Below are 13,941 nucleotides of genomic sequence, written 5' to 3' on the forward strand. Positions count from 1 at the left end.
ACTCTTGTTTAATGTACTACAATAATAATTTTGACGCTATAAAGAGTCAGTGATTTCCAGGACATGAATTTTAAAATTTTGTAAATCTGGAAAGAGCTATAAATTTACAATAGTCAAAAAATATATTTGAAAATACTTAATCCTTTTTAAGAGAGAAGCTATTCTCAGTATCAAAGAGAAAGAAAGAGTCATATTACTAATGACTGTTTTTGCCTAATGTATAGGGATACAACTTCTGGTAAGCTAGCAATGTTAACTCTATTAAAAACTACAACCCTGAGTGATTTGCAACTGTCATTGACTGTTATTATAATAGGATAGCAAGTATTCTGATAGGAATATGAATTGTGTATGCCCACCATATTTCACAAATGATAGCAGTCAATGGAATTTTCTGTACATGTCTAGCTGCATAATTTTTTATTTTTCCAAACAGTATTTTAGTGCTAAAACTACTATATGTTTCTAGGTTTACTTTTGAAAGTCCTTTGTCAAGGTTTAAGGTTTCTTATGTACACACACACAGGAAACGATAGAGCCATTATGGTGAACTGGTTGAAAAATGTCACTGGAGACAAAGTATGTTAATAGTATTCTAAATGTTTCTTTTAGTAATGAAACTTCAGTTAAAGACTTTGCTATGTTCTCAGAAGGAACAGCTTACTTATGTAGATGGAAAATTGAGTGGTTTTTATTTCTTCACACCTCAAGTACCCATTCTATAAAGAAATGGTAATTTTAAGTGTGGCTTGGCTTTAAATTAGTCCTGGGTGAATAGTTCAGAGAGAAAAAATGAAGCTGGTTAGGCCATCTTGACTTAATTTGCAATCTAGAATTTAAATAGAAATGTATAGAGAGTAACCTGCATTTAAATGGGATGAGTGTGAATTATTGCCAGTCTTAAAACCTGAAATATTGTGTTGTAGCATAAAAATATACATTCCATGCTGTTGTCATGTTAAATGATAGTATTTCTTACAGGACAGCTATATTTTCAGTGATTTGTTTAAAAAGAATGTCCTTGATTTGTATTATTGAACTTGCCCTAAACACCAATGCTTGATTAGATTTTTCAAATAATTACTTTTAAAATTGTCACTAACTAATATTTATTAAATATTAATAGCAAATTTTAGTTGCATGCCCTCTGCCTCAGTTCTTATATTAAAATAATGTATGTCCCTATTTTAATATTATCGTAGTTAATTTGATATGCTCCACCCCCCCATTTTTAATGGGTTAAACAGAAGACAAGTTATGCTATAAAACAACTTATCCATAATATATACTCAACAATTGATAACTCAGAGGGACCTGAGTTATATTCTATCTCAACTGACACATTTTACAAATAAGAAAACATGGCTTAAAGCATTTGAATGATATGTCTTAGATTTTTTTTCCAGTTTCTACACAACAAATATATAAACAAACTTTGGAAATACAGCATATTTGTGAATTTGGAAATAGTTGTATATCTTCTCTAAAAAGGATCCATCTTCAATTTCGTAAGAAAAACTGACATCTAAGGTTGTAGAATTGTGTGTAAAACAAGACTAAATTGACCTTGAATAAGGGTCTTAAGGAGTCCCTTGGTGGGGTTTCTTGCTCTGGGTCTCTCACTTGTTTGCAGTGACCTGGACATGCAAACTCACAGGTCTCTTGTCTGGGCTAGGAAAACTCAAACAGTGGGAACTCCTCTTGCATCTCTGTCTGTCTCTGTGTCGTCTCTCCATCTTATTTTTTTCAGCTACCCATTTAGGGTAGCTGAACTCCTAATTTGTTGACTCAGGTCTTTTAAGATGTGTGTCTTTAAAAGAGAAAGAATCAGATAGAGTCTGTATTTCCTAACCTAGCTTGGGAAGTCTCACAGCGCCATTCTGTTTGTTGGAAGGGAATCACTATCTAGCTTAAATTGAAGTGAAGGGGAGGGAATTCAACTCCACCCTTTGTGGGAAGAGTGGTTTAAAACCATCCCAGTGGTTTCAAGGCTTTTTTTTTTTTTTTTTTTCCATCTAGGAATGTTTACATTTTTCTTCTGGTTCCTGGCTGCTCTTTGACTATGAGATTGCAATGTTGCTAGATTAGAAACCTATGGATAAGTATAGTTTCACTATGCTTATGACTAAAGTATTATATGAGAACCTGATTTCCAAGATTGAAAACAAAAATTTGATTGTCTCTTAAGGACAGCTTACTTTCCAGGGAACTCTACTTGGGAACATGTTTGCTTTTGAGAGATGACCATCTCTCCAACCTTCTGAAAACAAAAGGAAATCAGCATCTTACTCATTTTCTGGGACTTCAGCCAAATTCTTTGTTTCTTACCTAATTTGTCTGGGGATATAATGACAGCAAGTTGAATTATGCCTTTGCATATTACATAATATGTAATTATAAAAATTAGGTCTAACTTAAGTAATGAATTTAATTAATAGTATGCTTGTATTTGGTGAATAAAGTGCTTACCTGATAAATACTTATTGATGTCTGTATCACAGAATCAGTCATCTTGAACATTTGATATTAATTCAAAGTGAAATTCAAGTTTTTATGAAAACCAGATACTTTTGCTGCTGTTAATTTTTTAGTGACATGTAAATATACTTTTTTGTGTGTGTTTTTGCTAGATAATAAAGATGCACTATAACAAAAATATGCTTATCCTAATTTTGTATACATTTTACTTTTTGGCTTTGAAAGCTTGATTTTATGTATTTCAGATCCACAAGTGAATGAGGAGGAATGTTTAATATAAAAAGATTATATGAAGAGTGAAGAAACTTCCCTTCCCCACACATACTTTTTTTTTGGTGCTTCTTTCTAGTGTCTTGTCCATTTGGCCTATAGTCATGATTAGGTTTCTTCCATCCTTTAAAAATCAAAGACAGTAAAATTCTCTCTAGAGCCTGGCATCAAATCTTTTTTGGCTTCTGCCCATCTTTCTTCTTCCTCTCTAAAGTATTGACAAAGTAACTCCCACTTGCCTTCTCCACTTTCTCTTTCCAGTCACTTATTAACCTTCTGTGCTGTGATTTTCTGCCTAGGACAGATCTGAAATTGCTCTTTACAATGGATTAGTACCTAGCAGACCTCATCTTCCTTGACTTCTCTGTAACATTTGACCTTAATTGCCCACTCTCTTCTCCTGGAATCTCTTGTCCTGTCACTTTTATAATTTAATCCTCTTTCAGTTTTCCCTTAAACTTTCTGATTCCATTTTCCCTAGTTCATCTTACTAACTCATTGTTTTTTTCTCCCCTTCAATTTTGATAACCCCAGAATTTTCTTTTCATTTCTTTTCTCATTCTGTATCATCTTCCTGAAGAAATTCATATCTGAGTGAATAACTTCAAAATCCATATCTTCAGAGTGTATTTCTTTCCCCAGAACCCCAGTCATCTATTTCCACTTTCTACTTGACATATATACTGCATGGATCACAGACACCTCACACATCACCCTTGATATATGCATTGAAGTGAATAGACATACACTTCTTTTTTTTTTTTTCTTATAAATTTATTTATTTTTATTTTTGGCTGCGTTGGGTCTTTGTTGCTGCACGCGGGCTTTCTCTAGTTGTGAGTGGGGGCTACTCTTTGTTGTGGTGCACGGGCTTCTCATAGCGGTGGCTTCTCTTGTTGCAGAGCACGGGCTCTAGGTGCGCGGGCTTCAGTAGTTGTGGCACGCAGGCTCGGTAGTTGTAGCGCACAGGCTTAGTTGCTCCGCGGCATGTGGGATCTTCCCAGACCAGGGCTTGAACCCCTGTCTCCTGCATTGGCAGGCAGATTCTTAACCACTGCGCCACCAGGGAAGCCCTAGACATACACTTCTATTACAACAATCTATTTCTCTTTCTGTTTTTCTTTCTCACAGTTTGGTAACCTCATCAGTCTTCACCCTTTTTTTTTTTTTTTCCCCTCACCACCTACCTTCAGTCATCCATCAACTTCTACGAATTTAAATTCCTAAACATTATTTCAGACTGTCTGCTTTTCTCCAGTCTCACTGCTATCACCTTAGGTTGTGTCCTCATTTTCTAGTTCCAGGACTATTTTTCTACCCTCTTAACATGCCCAGAATCCTGTAATTGTGTCAATATTGAGTCCAGTTCTATCCAACTCTTTGTTTTTACCACCACACTCACTATACTGCCTGATTTTCAAATTAGCAAATTGAATATTAAATGCAGGACATATGAAATTATTTCAGTAATAATTTTATAATTTTAAATATCGCTTTATAAATTATTTTTAAAATGAGTTAATATTATTGAATTTTGTACACAGAAATGCAGTTATATTTTATAGGATACAGATTCATTAACCATTCATGTATTGAGCAAATGTTTATTAACCACCTTGCCATATGGCAGACACAGATAATAGGCCGAAGATACCAGCGTGAGTTAAATGACTGCCCCCAAGCAACTCACAGTCCCATGAAAGAGACATATAGATGAATACTAACACTGCTGTGTAATAGCTGCTAAACAAAGGAGCATAACAAAGCTTTAAGAGCCCAAAGTAGGGAATAGCTTACTTCTAAGAGAATTGAAAATGTGTCAAGAATGTATTACATAAAGCTGGATTGTGAAGTAAGAGTTAGAGCCTGTCTGACAAATAATTGGGAGAAGGATGTCTTAGGCAGAGGAAACGATGCCAGCAAAAGCAAGGAATAACATGTTTTATGACAGGGAACAGTGTACAGAGATTTGTTGGATGCGGTTAGAGGAATCACTTAAGCGTATTTGTGTCCACTTAGGCAATTCTAAACACTTGTAGAGCAGATTGGAGGGATGAGAGGTGGATGAAAGGAGATTAATTAGGAGGCTAGTGCAAAAATCTATATGAGAGATGGCGAGAACCCAGACTAAGATGCTGACTTTGCAAAGAAGAAGGGAGAAAACATAAGAACTGAGTAACACTATATTATAAAGAAATATCCAAACTCTATATATACATTATCTGTTCGTGTCTGTATTTTGTTTTTGTTTTGAATTGTAGACATGGGATGTAGAACTGGAAAGATCTGCAGAATCCTGGGCTGAAAATTGTTTGTGGGAACATGGACCTGCAAGCATGCTTCCATCAATTGGACAGAATTTGGGAGCACATTGGGGAAGGTAGCTTAAAATACAACTTCTTGTTTCTGAAAACATAAGAGCTTGAAATGAAATACTTACTAATTCATCATTGTAAGTTTTCAAAGGCTTAGTGCCTAAAAGGAAAACAAGCAGTCACACCAAGACAAATAAGAAAAAATAAATATCATACCAGAATGATCAGTAGTATTTTAAACTTATTTTTGTTTCAAGTAATTGATATATTAGTGATGTAAAGTGCAAAAGTATTTAATATTAATAAGTTACACAAAACTGCCTCTCTACCAAACTTCATCAATCTTTTTGGCAATATTTGGTTTTATATTTTCTCCAGCCTTACTTGATCTTTGTGGTTATTTTCTTTCAAATAGATATAGGCCCCCAACATTTCATGTACAAGCATGGTATGATGAAGTCAGAGACTTTAGCTACCCATATGAACATGAATGCAACCCGTATTGTCCATTCAGATGTTCTGGTCCTGTATGTACTCATTATACACAGGTATGTTTTGGGTATATTACACTTCATTCGTTTAATTTGAGTTCATGTAAACTAACAAAGTTTTTTTTTTTTTTTTGGCGGGGAGAACTTAGGATACTGAACATTTGCCTTCCTTATGTCATTTAGTATGGTTATTAAAAATATATTAATATTGATTTATGTAGAACAAGCTTATAAATTTATATAAACAATAGGAATAATTATCAGAAAAAAGTACAGACATTTCCTTAAAAATATTATTTCAATGATTTTACATATAAAATACTTTAATATGACCCCAATAAATGCAAATGGGAAGAAATTTACCATCTTCAAATTCAGATGTCAATTTTTTTGTTTTCAAAAAATAAAAATATGGTTTTATTTACCATGACATTCAATATTCACATGTGTGCAGCATTTATCTTTTTAAAAAATTTTCAGTGTTTGGATTAGGTATTGGACATGTTCTAAAACTTCTAAATCAAACAACAAATGGCAGATTTGACTAGATAAAGCTCACTACAGATCTGAGTTTCTAGAATTTCTATGACTGATTATTAGTGACTATAAAGCAAATGGTTCTGTATGCCTTTGCATGGGACAAGATTAAGATCAGTATTGGACTCCCTGATAGCCAGTGGCACAGTGAAAATGTCACATTGTATAAGAAATGTGAACACCTAAACTTTTGCTCCAGTACTTTCTGCTTTAAGATGAGAAATTCTGTTCATTTGGTAGGTAAGTTTCTTCACAGAAAAATTAATATGGCATTTAGGTTTGTGAGGATGTAACATTTGAATTATTTAGTAATAAATAAGATGTTTATGTCTTATATCTGGATAGAGTTATATACCTATCTCTTTTTTTTTTAAAGTTAAATTAAGTACTTCCCCAAGTCTCAGGAAAAATATTGTTTCTGACATTGCCTCATTTCATTTTGAATAGTAACTGTTGGTTCTTCAGTTCACTTTTATGCATTTTCTCTCAGATATGTTGTTGTCTTACTTCATCTCAGCCTACTTTTTCTGAGCCTTTCTTTTCTCTAATGTAGGTGGTGTGGGCAACAAGTAGCAGAATAGGCTGTGCCATTAATTTGTGCCATAACATGAACATCTGGGGGCAGATATGGCCCAAAGCTGTCTACTTGGTGTGCAATTATTCCCCAAAGTAAGTAAACAAAACACTACTTTCATATGTAAGTATTTCTTAACAACATAAAAATAACTTTATATTCTTGATTTTTTTCCTTATTTTCAGTGTGTATTATTGAGTAAAGTGCATTGTTTTAACTGAGTTTATGTCATATGGCAACAATTATGGTTGCCTGATGTGTAAAATTGGTGCTTAAAAGGAATATGAAAATTGAAAATATAATCTTTGTAAAGATAGGAACTGAAGCCCTAAAGATATTTTTAGGGCTTCAGTTTTATTTATTGCACTACTATATTGTGTAAATGTTTAATAATTTTGGTTTATTAGAGATGAGAAACTATAGACTGAGAAATGTATTTTCACCTATGTAAAGACCCTTCAAATAATTACAGTGAAAATATTGTACAACTGAACTTAGGGTCAAATCTACGTCTAAAATCTGTTTTTATTAAAACAAATGGGATATAGATAAATATTCTATAGCAGAGGTTAGTGTTTTGCAGAATTTTGGTTTTTCAGTTTTTAGCAATATACATAACACATTATTTAGAATATTTTCAAAAGAATGAGGTAGCAGTGTATGTTTAAACTTAGTAACAATGAGATATAACTTCCCATCTGTCAGAATGGCTATCATTAAAAAGAACACAAATAACAAATGTTGGTGACGATGTAGAGAAAAGGGAACCCTTGTCCACTGCTGGTGGGAATGTAAATTAGTGCAGCCACTGTGGAAAAACAGTATGGAGGTTTCTCAAAAAACTAAACATAGACCACCTCTTAATGGAGTGGATTATCTTTTTAAGGGGAAACTGGTGGGGCCACGCCCCCTACAAACATGGCCGGCCCTGTTCTGCTTGCCCACCTAGTTTTGGAGGAGGCTGTAGAGAAAATCTGTGCTACAAAGGTATGTGATATTGTGTTGTAATATTCAGTTTGATTTATATTTTCATCCAACTTCTGCATTAATTTGTGTTTGAAAGCCAAAAGCACATTTAATTATTACATGAAAAGTTTCTAGAACTCTATTTCAAATATTTAGAAGTCATTTAAAATATTTTTTTAAAATTTATAATATTAATAAGTCTATTATACCAACATGTATTTAAAGGAAAGTTTCATGATTATCCCAGATATCCACTTAATTCTACTTTGAAATTATCCCAGAGTGACAAGTATATTTTCATTCTTAAAAGCCATCTTGATATAGTGTTGACTAGAATTATTTCCATAAATGTCATCATTTCTGAAGAATTTAGCAGTTTAACACAATTTATTTTAAGCACTTTAAGAGTTTTTGCCTGAATACCTATCCATGAATCTTATTGAACCATGCCCAATGAATTATACTAATTCTCTGCTTCTTACTGCAGAGTATACAATTTGTCATGCCAAAATAACAACAATAAAAAGTATATATATATAATAGTATTATAAAACTGTTGCAAAAAAGTACTGTCTCAAATGTACTGGATGTCCTCAAAAATAAATATAAATATGATGTCCTTTTTGTAACACATGAAGATAAAACTTACCTGACAAAGCTTTGTGAAAGTCATGCTTTTTATTGGGCATCCAAGTGAACATTTTTACCCTCTTGTACTACTTTGTTCTTAATAATGATTAAATGAAGATTAATGCAGACCAAGTGTATTTGAAAATATATGTAAATGCAGCCACTTTTCAGTACTTAGAAAGAGATATCTTTTTTTCCTTAATGATTGAGTGCTCACTAGCTATAATATATGGACAAGAAGTAAGCATATAGTTCAGTGTGTAATATGAGCCATTTTTAATTCCTGAAAGCTTTTTTCATTGTGCCTGAGTCTGTTTTCCATCCCCCAAACCTCCAACCTGCTTGCTCCATTGTCAATGACCACAGTGTCTTACTAAAGCTGACTTTCCTCTGAATTCATACTTCCTTTTTCTAGATTCTGAATTCTTGGACGTACATGCAAATAACCACATTTCCAAAATGTGCCCCTGTCAAGCCCTTAATACAAGCCAACCTGGAAAAAAATATTAAATTCAAAGTTTGCATATTTTCCATTGTTAAGTTTACATTTCTGCACATTGAATTTCCTTCTGCAATAGAAACCTTTCCATGGAAACTGATATTGTGGTAAATAGCAAGGGCATGTCAATCCTTCTTAGGCTGAATTTCCTTTCAGGAGAATTTTAAATGTGATCCTTTTGAAAATTTTAAGTGTTATCCTCCTGAAAATATGATTTCATTTGAGAAAACAAATTCAAATTCACTAAGCCCGACTTCATTAGATCACTGTGTAGACCTCATGATGTTATTATGAAAGGTAATCATTGATACCACTTTAAAATATAAGCAAAGTTTAGAAATGATTCCATTTAATGTTAGCATAAATGAGTCAAGGGCTCAAAGGTTTATGCAACTGTTTTATTTATTCCAATGCAGTATGTAAGATCACCACCTTAAGCCAAAACTTGTGCCAATATACAGTACTGATTTTCTAGTAGCTTTCAGAGTTAAACAGGCATATAAAGGTGTATCATTGGTAATTTGTGCACATTTAAGATGGATTCATATTTCTTAAATCCATTCTCTCTAACAGAAGGATCAGATAGCTATTACCCTCCTCAAGAAGAAGAAACAAATGAAATTGAACGGCAACAATCACAAGTCCATGACACCCACATCCGGACAATAGCAGATGATAGTAACAGAAACGAAGTCATAAGCACACAGCAAATGTGTAAGATCTCTGCATTATTTACAAACATTTTAAAGTTTACATTACTGGCATATTCAACTATATTTTATTAATCTGAACATTTTTAGAATGGCAAAAACTTGGTGTTAGACTGTATGGGATGAATTAGAGCAGCTGTTGCATCATCTAAATTATTATTATTTTCTAAATTTTAGCTCAAATTGTTTCTTGCGAAATAAGATTAAGAGACCAGTGCAAAGGCACAACCTGCAATAGGTAATATTTATAATTACTCTCAAAATTAACTGGCAAGATATAAAAAATATTTTCATTTTATATGGACATTCAGAGAAGCTAAATTTTGTTCCCCATTTCTTTTATTTAGATATGAATGCCCTGCTGGCTGTTTGGATAGTAAAGCTAAAGTTATTGGCAGTGTACATTATGAAATGGTAAGTATTATAAATGTCATTATTTGAGGAGAGGATCCTTTCATATAATATTTTGATTTTTTAATGGGAAAAATAACAATTTATATACGTATAGCTATTTTGCTCAGAATTGTTTAAAGTCATACATAGTAATGAGTTGTATCCTATGCAGAATTCTTATCATTTTAACATCCTTTTATCCCTTCCTTTTCTCCCAGCAATCCAGCATCTGTAGAGCTGCAATTCATTATGGTATAATAGACAATGATGGTGGCTGGGTGGATATCACTAGACAAGGAAGAAAACATTATTTCATCAAATCCAATAGAAATGGTGTTCAAACAATTGGGTAAGTACCTAAATAATCTTTTGGACCAGAGATTTTAAGTTGTAACAGTAAGTTACATTCATTTAGAGCAAAGCATGGAAGAATTTAGTTTATAAAGAGAGAAGGTAATTTTCAAGGTTCATTTCAACTACATAATTTCCATGGGCAAAAAGAAGGAAAAGTATCTGAATTCAAAGTTGAACGCTTTTGCTTATAAAGATCATGCTAAAACTCTAAATTTTCTAGTTTCATTAAGAATGTACAAATTTATAGTTTTTCCCATTGTGAAGCAATACATTTTTCAGCTATGATAAAAAGTGCCTGAGAAGGCTAATTGATTTGCATATTCTTCCTGCCCTGTTTGGGAGAATTATTTATTTCATGCAACAGTAACTTTGTTAATAAGATAGATTACTAGGTAAAAGAGCATTTTGCAAAGTCTCTAAATATGTAATACACTATGTCACCTTTCTTTTGTCTGTTAAAATGTAATTTGACCCAACATAAAAGCATTGATTAACTTTTGAAATGTTTGTCATATTAAATATACTAAGTGTATTATTATAAAACAACATATTTTATATATACTCTATAGAAAGTAGAAAAATGTAGGCTTTTGAAATATCTTTGTAGTTTCTCTTTCTCCTATGTAAAATAATAGACATTATTGAACCTCATAATGGAATGCCTTTTCTTAGGAAATATGATAGTCTCCCTTCCTTTGTAACTGAACAATTGCATGAAACTCCACAGTATGGAATTCATAATGATAAGAAAGAATTTGTTAAGAATCCTTGTAAATTGGTGGAATGATGCCCTCTGTATACAATTTTATTCAAAGGCCTGATGTGTGGTTTTCAGCCATTAGTGATTAATCTCTTAAGTAAAAGCTTTACAGAAACACTTATTGATTAATTTATTCACTCAGCAAATACTTATCTTAAATAAATAATAAATATTAGTTTTTAGCTTTGGTAAGCCAAACATTGGGTGTTGCATTAAAGAACATTTATTTCCTATTATTTACCTTTTTCTTTTAACTTGTTTTTTTAATTGTTTATTATATAAACTCTCTTGAAACGTGTGTGTGTCATATTAAAGTACCATCACAAATAAGCATTACCTTTTGCAATAGATATTTTTTATGAAAGCCTGGGTATAGATAAACCAACTAAAATACCTATTCTTATATTCTTGCTTTTTAATAAAACATGTAAGGAAGAATTCATTCATTTATTGTAGACATTTTACTGGATACTAGGGGGAACAAAAAAATGAATGATGCGTATTCCTTTAAGGTACTTATTATTTAGTAGTCTTTTTACACTACCTTGTATTGACTATTTTGAAAGATTAAATTGTTTGGTTCTGTGGTAACAGGGAATGAGTATATTGAGAGTTTTAATCTTAATAGGAAACAAATATATAGATACAAATGTGTATTATTTTATGCTATTATGTATAAATTTTTGAGACTGATAATGAAAAGAGATCTTTCTCTGATATCAAGAATGGTATTTATTTGGCTCATACTTGAAGGTAATATGAATTTAGCATAAAACAGATGATTAATTCTTATACTGCTACATGTCTAGATATTTAAATAAGAACGTTTAAGAAAAAATCAAATATTCATAGACTTAAAAAATATAAGAATTTATGTTGATGGTGATGCATGTAAGATGTTGATGATTGAAATGTTTATGTTTTTATCTTCAGCAAGTATCAGTCTGCTAATTCCTTCACAGTCTCTAAAGTAACAGGTTAGCACTTTTTTTGTCTTATTTTCTTACCACTCTGTTGCACATTATTCTTTCTAAAGGATTTGCTTATTGTTTTGTGTTTGAATTCTTCAGTTCAGGCGGTCACTTGTGAAACAACTGTGGAACAGCTCTGTCCTTTTCATAAGCCTGCTTCACATTGCCCAAGGTACTGTTTTCTAGATTTTCTCCTTCGTTTTTAACCTGTGAACAGGGGGCCTTTTACCCTGGATAACTGCTTTTGCCTGAGATTCCGGTGTCTCTAGGACACAAAAGATGTATGATCTTGAACTGCTAGCAGCAGGGAGCAATGGACACCACAAACTGCATACACTCTAGGCACTCCTAGTGTACTTTCTCCAAAAAAATATAGGTTTTTTTTTTTTTTTGTCTCTACGAAAATCTTTATTTTAGCATTTAAAAGAAAGAATCACATGTTCATTCCCCTACAGCTTTATGAGGCTTGGCCACCCAGTAAGTTACAAGTTACACACGTCAGGCACTTGTCTGGTCATTGCATGACTCTTTAATGGATCACATCAGGGCCAAGCAGCCCCTTTCCCTATGATTAGATTTAAAGGCAGGTACTGTTAAAGTGTGTCAGCATTTTTATTCAAAGCATAACGGAAGTTGTAGATGAAGGTATGTTTACTAGATCACTATCTACATTCTCACAAATGTATAACAAGGTGTTAAAACCAGAGACTAGAATTCAGACAAGCAAAAAGCTCCTGCAGTCTTTCTTTGACCTGAACTTACCTACTTAGAAATGAACTCAGTTTGAATTTACTGATCTTGGTCTTCCACAGACCAAGTGCTAAATATGGTTAAGGTAGAGCATGCACAGCATGATCCTAAGGGCAGAGCAGCTGGTTTTATCGCCATAGGGTGGGCAATGAATGCGCAGCAGTTCTCAAATGCAAAAATAAAATTTTATAGTCAATGGGGACACCCTTCCTCCTACAGAAGACATCTTTTATAAAAATCAACGCTTTAATTCAAAGTTATAAAAACTCATTCATTTATTACTTATATTTAAGTGGTTCTGGTTTAGATGCTAAAGTGTACTGTGTTATACAAATTTTAGGAACATGAAATTTAAATAAGAAATGTAGCCATTTCTTAAAAACTGTGTTGAGGAAGATCTGCTTCAATTGGTAAAGGTAGTTGCAATGAAGTTTTGTTTTTTTTTTTAAGAATACTTTTAGGAAAATAATTTATACTTTTATCAAACAATGATTTTCATATAGTCATTTTGTTGAGACTCTGATTTACTATGTAGAATGAACTATGTTTTTTCCAGTCTTAGCTTTGATTTCCTTTTAGTGTATGAGTGTGTGTACTTGTGTGTGTGTATGTGAATTCAGAAGAGCCAATCAATTTAAATAAGTGCCACTTGGCAGTTTCTTAAACTCTGGGAGTGAATTTTTTAAAATATCATGTGACTGACTGAACACTGATAATTGGACCCTATGTTTAAATAAAAGAACTTTTGGAAACTTTGAAAAAAGGAGCTAAAGTATCAGGAAGGGAGTAGGATATCTGGAGAAAGAACATTCCATGCAGAGGGAAAGATAAACTCAAAGGCCCCGAGGATGAGATTATTCTGTATGTTTGAAGAATAGCCATTAGGCCAGTGTGACAGGAGCTGGGTGAGAAAGTGAAAGAGGGGTAGGATATAATGTCAGAGAGGTAATGGGAAGACAGAATACTCAGCGCTTATTGGCTATTATAAGGATCCTGTCACTTGTTCTGAATTAGATGAAAAGCCACTAGAATATTTGAAGCAGAGGAATGATACGATTAGAGTTGTATTCTTCAGTGTAAGTGTGTGGCAAAATAGACTGGAGGGGGCAAAATCAGAAGCAGGGAGATCATAGGGGAACCTCTTGCAGTGAGCTAGATATTGGAAGATAGAGCCCAGAGGTACAGTGATTGAGGTGCTTAAGGATGCTCTGATTTTATTCCAGTGTACAACGAATAGAAATTG

General features: G+C 33.0%; 1 protein-coding gene across 2 annotated transcripts in view; it reads left to right on the forward strand.

Moving 5' to 3' along the window:
- CRISPLD1 (cysteine rich secretory protein LCCL domain containing 1) overlaps positions 1-13,941 on the forward strand; it is a 44,839-nt gene that overhangs the window by 21,690 nt on the left and 9,208 nt on the right. For both annotated transcript variants that reach the window (XM_082432614.1, XM_082432613.1), the window contains 10 exons: positions 5,010-5,128; positions 5,479-5,611; positions 6,645-6,760; positions 7,552-7,652; positions 9,334-9,474; positions 9,648-9,708; positions 9,818-9,884; positions 10,082-10,212; positions 11,911-11,954; positions 12,048-12,120. In XM_082432614.1, the coding sequence (XP_082288740.1) occupies positions 5,010-5,128; positions 5,479-5,611; positions 6,645-6,760; positions 7,552-7,652; positions 9,334-9,474; positions 9,648-9,708; positions 9,818-9,884; positions 10,082-10,212; positions 11,911-11,954; positions 12,048-12,120 (986 nt within the window). The remainder of the gene's footprint in view (positions 1-5,009; positions 5,129-5,478; positions 5,612-6,644; positions 6,761-7,551; positions 7,653-9,333; positions 9,475-9,647; positions 9,709-9,817; positions 9,885-10,081; positions 10,213-11,910; positions 11,955-12,047; positions 12,121-13,941) is intronic.

This window comes from Balaenoptera physalus (genome assembly GCF_965194825.1).
Source record: "Balaenoptera physalus genome assembly, chromosome: 17".
In the NCBI taxonomy this organism is placed as follows: Eukaryota; Metazoa; Chordata; class Mammalia; order Artiodactyla; family Balaenopteridae; genus Balaenoptera; species Balaenoptera physalus.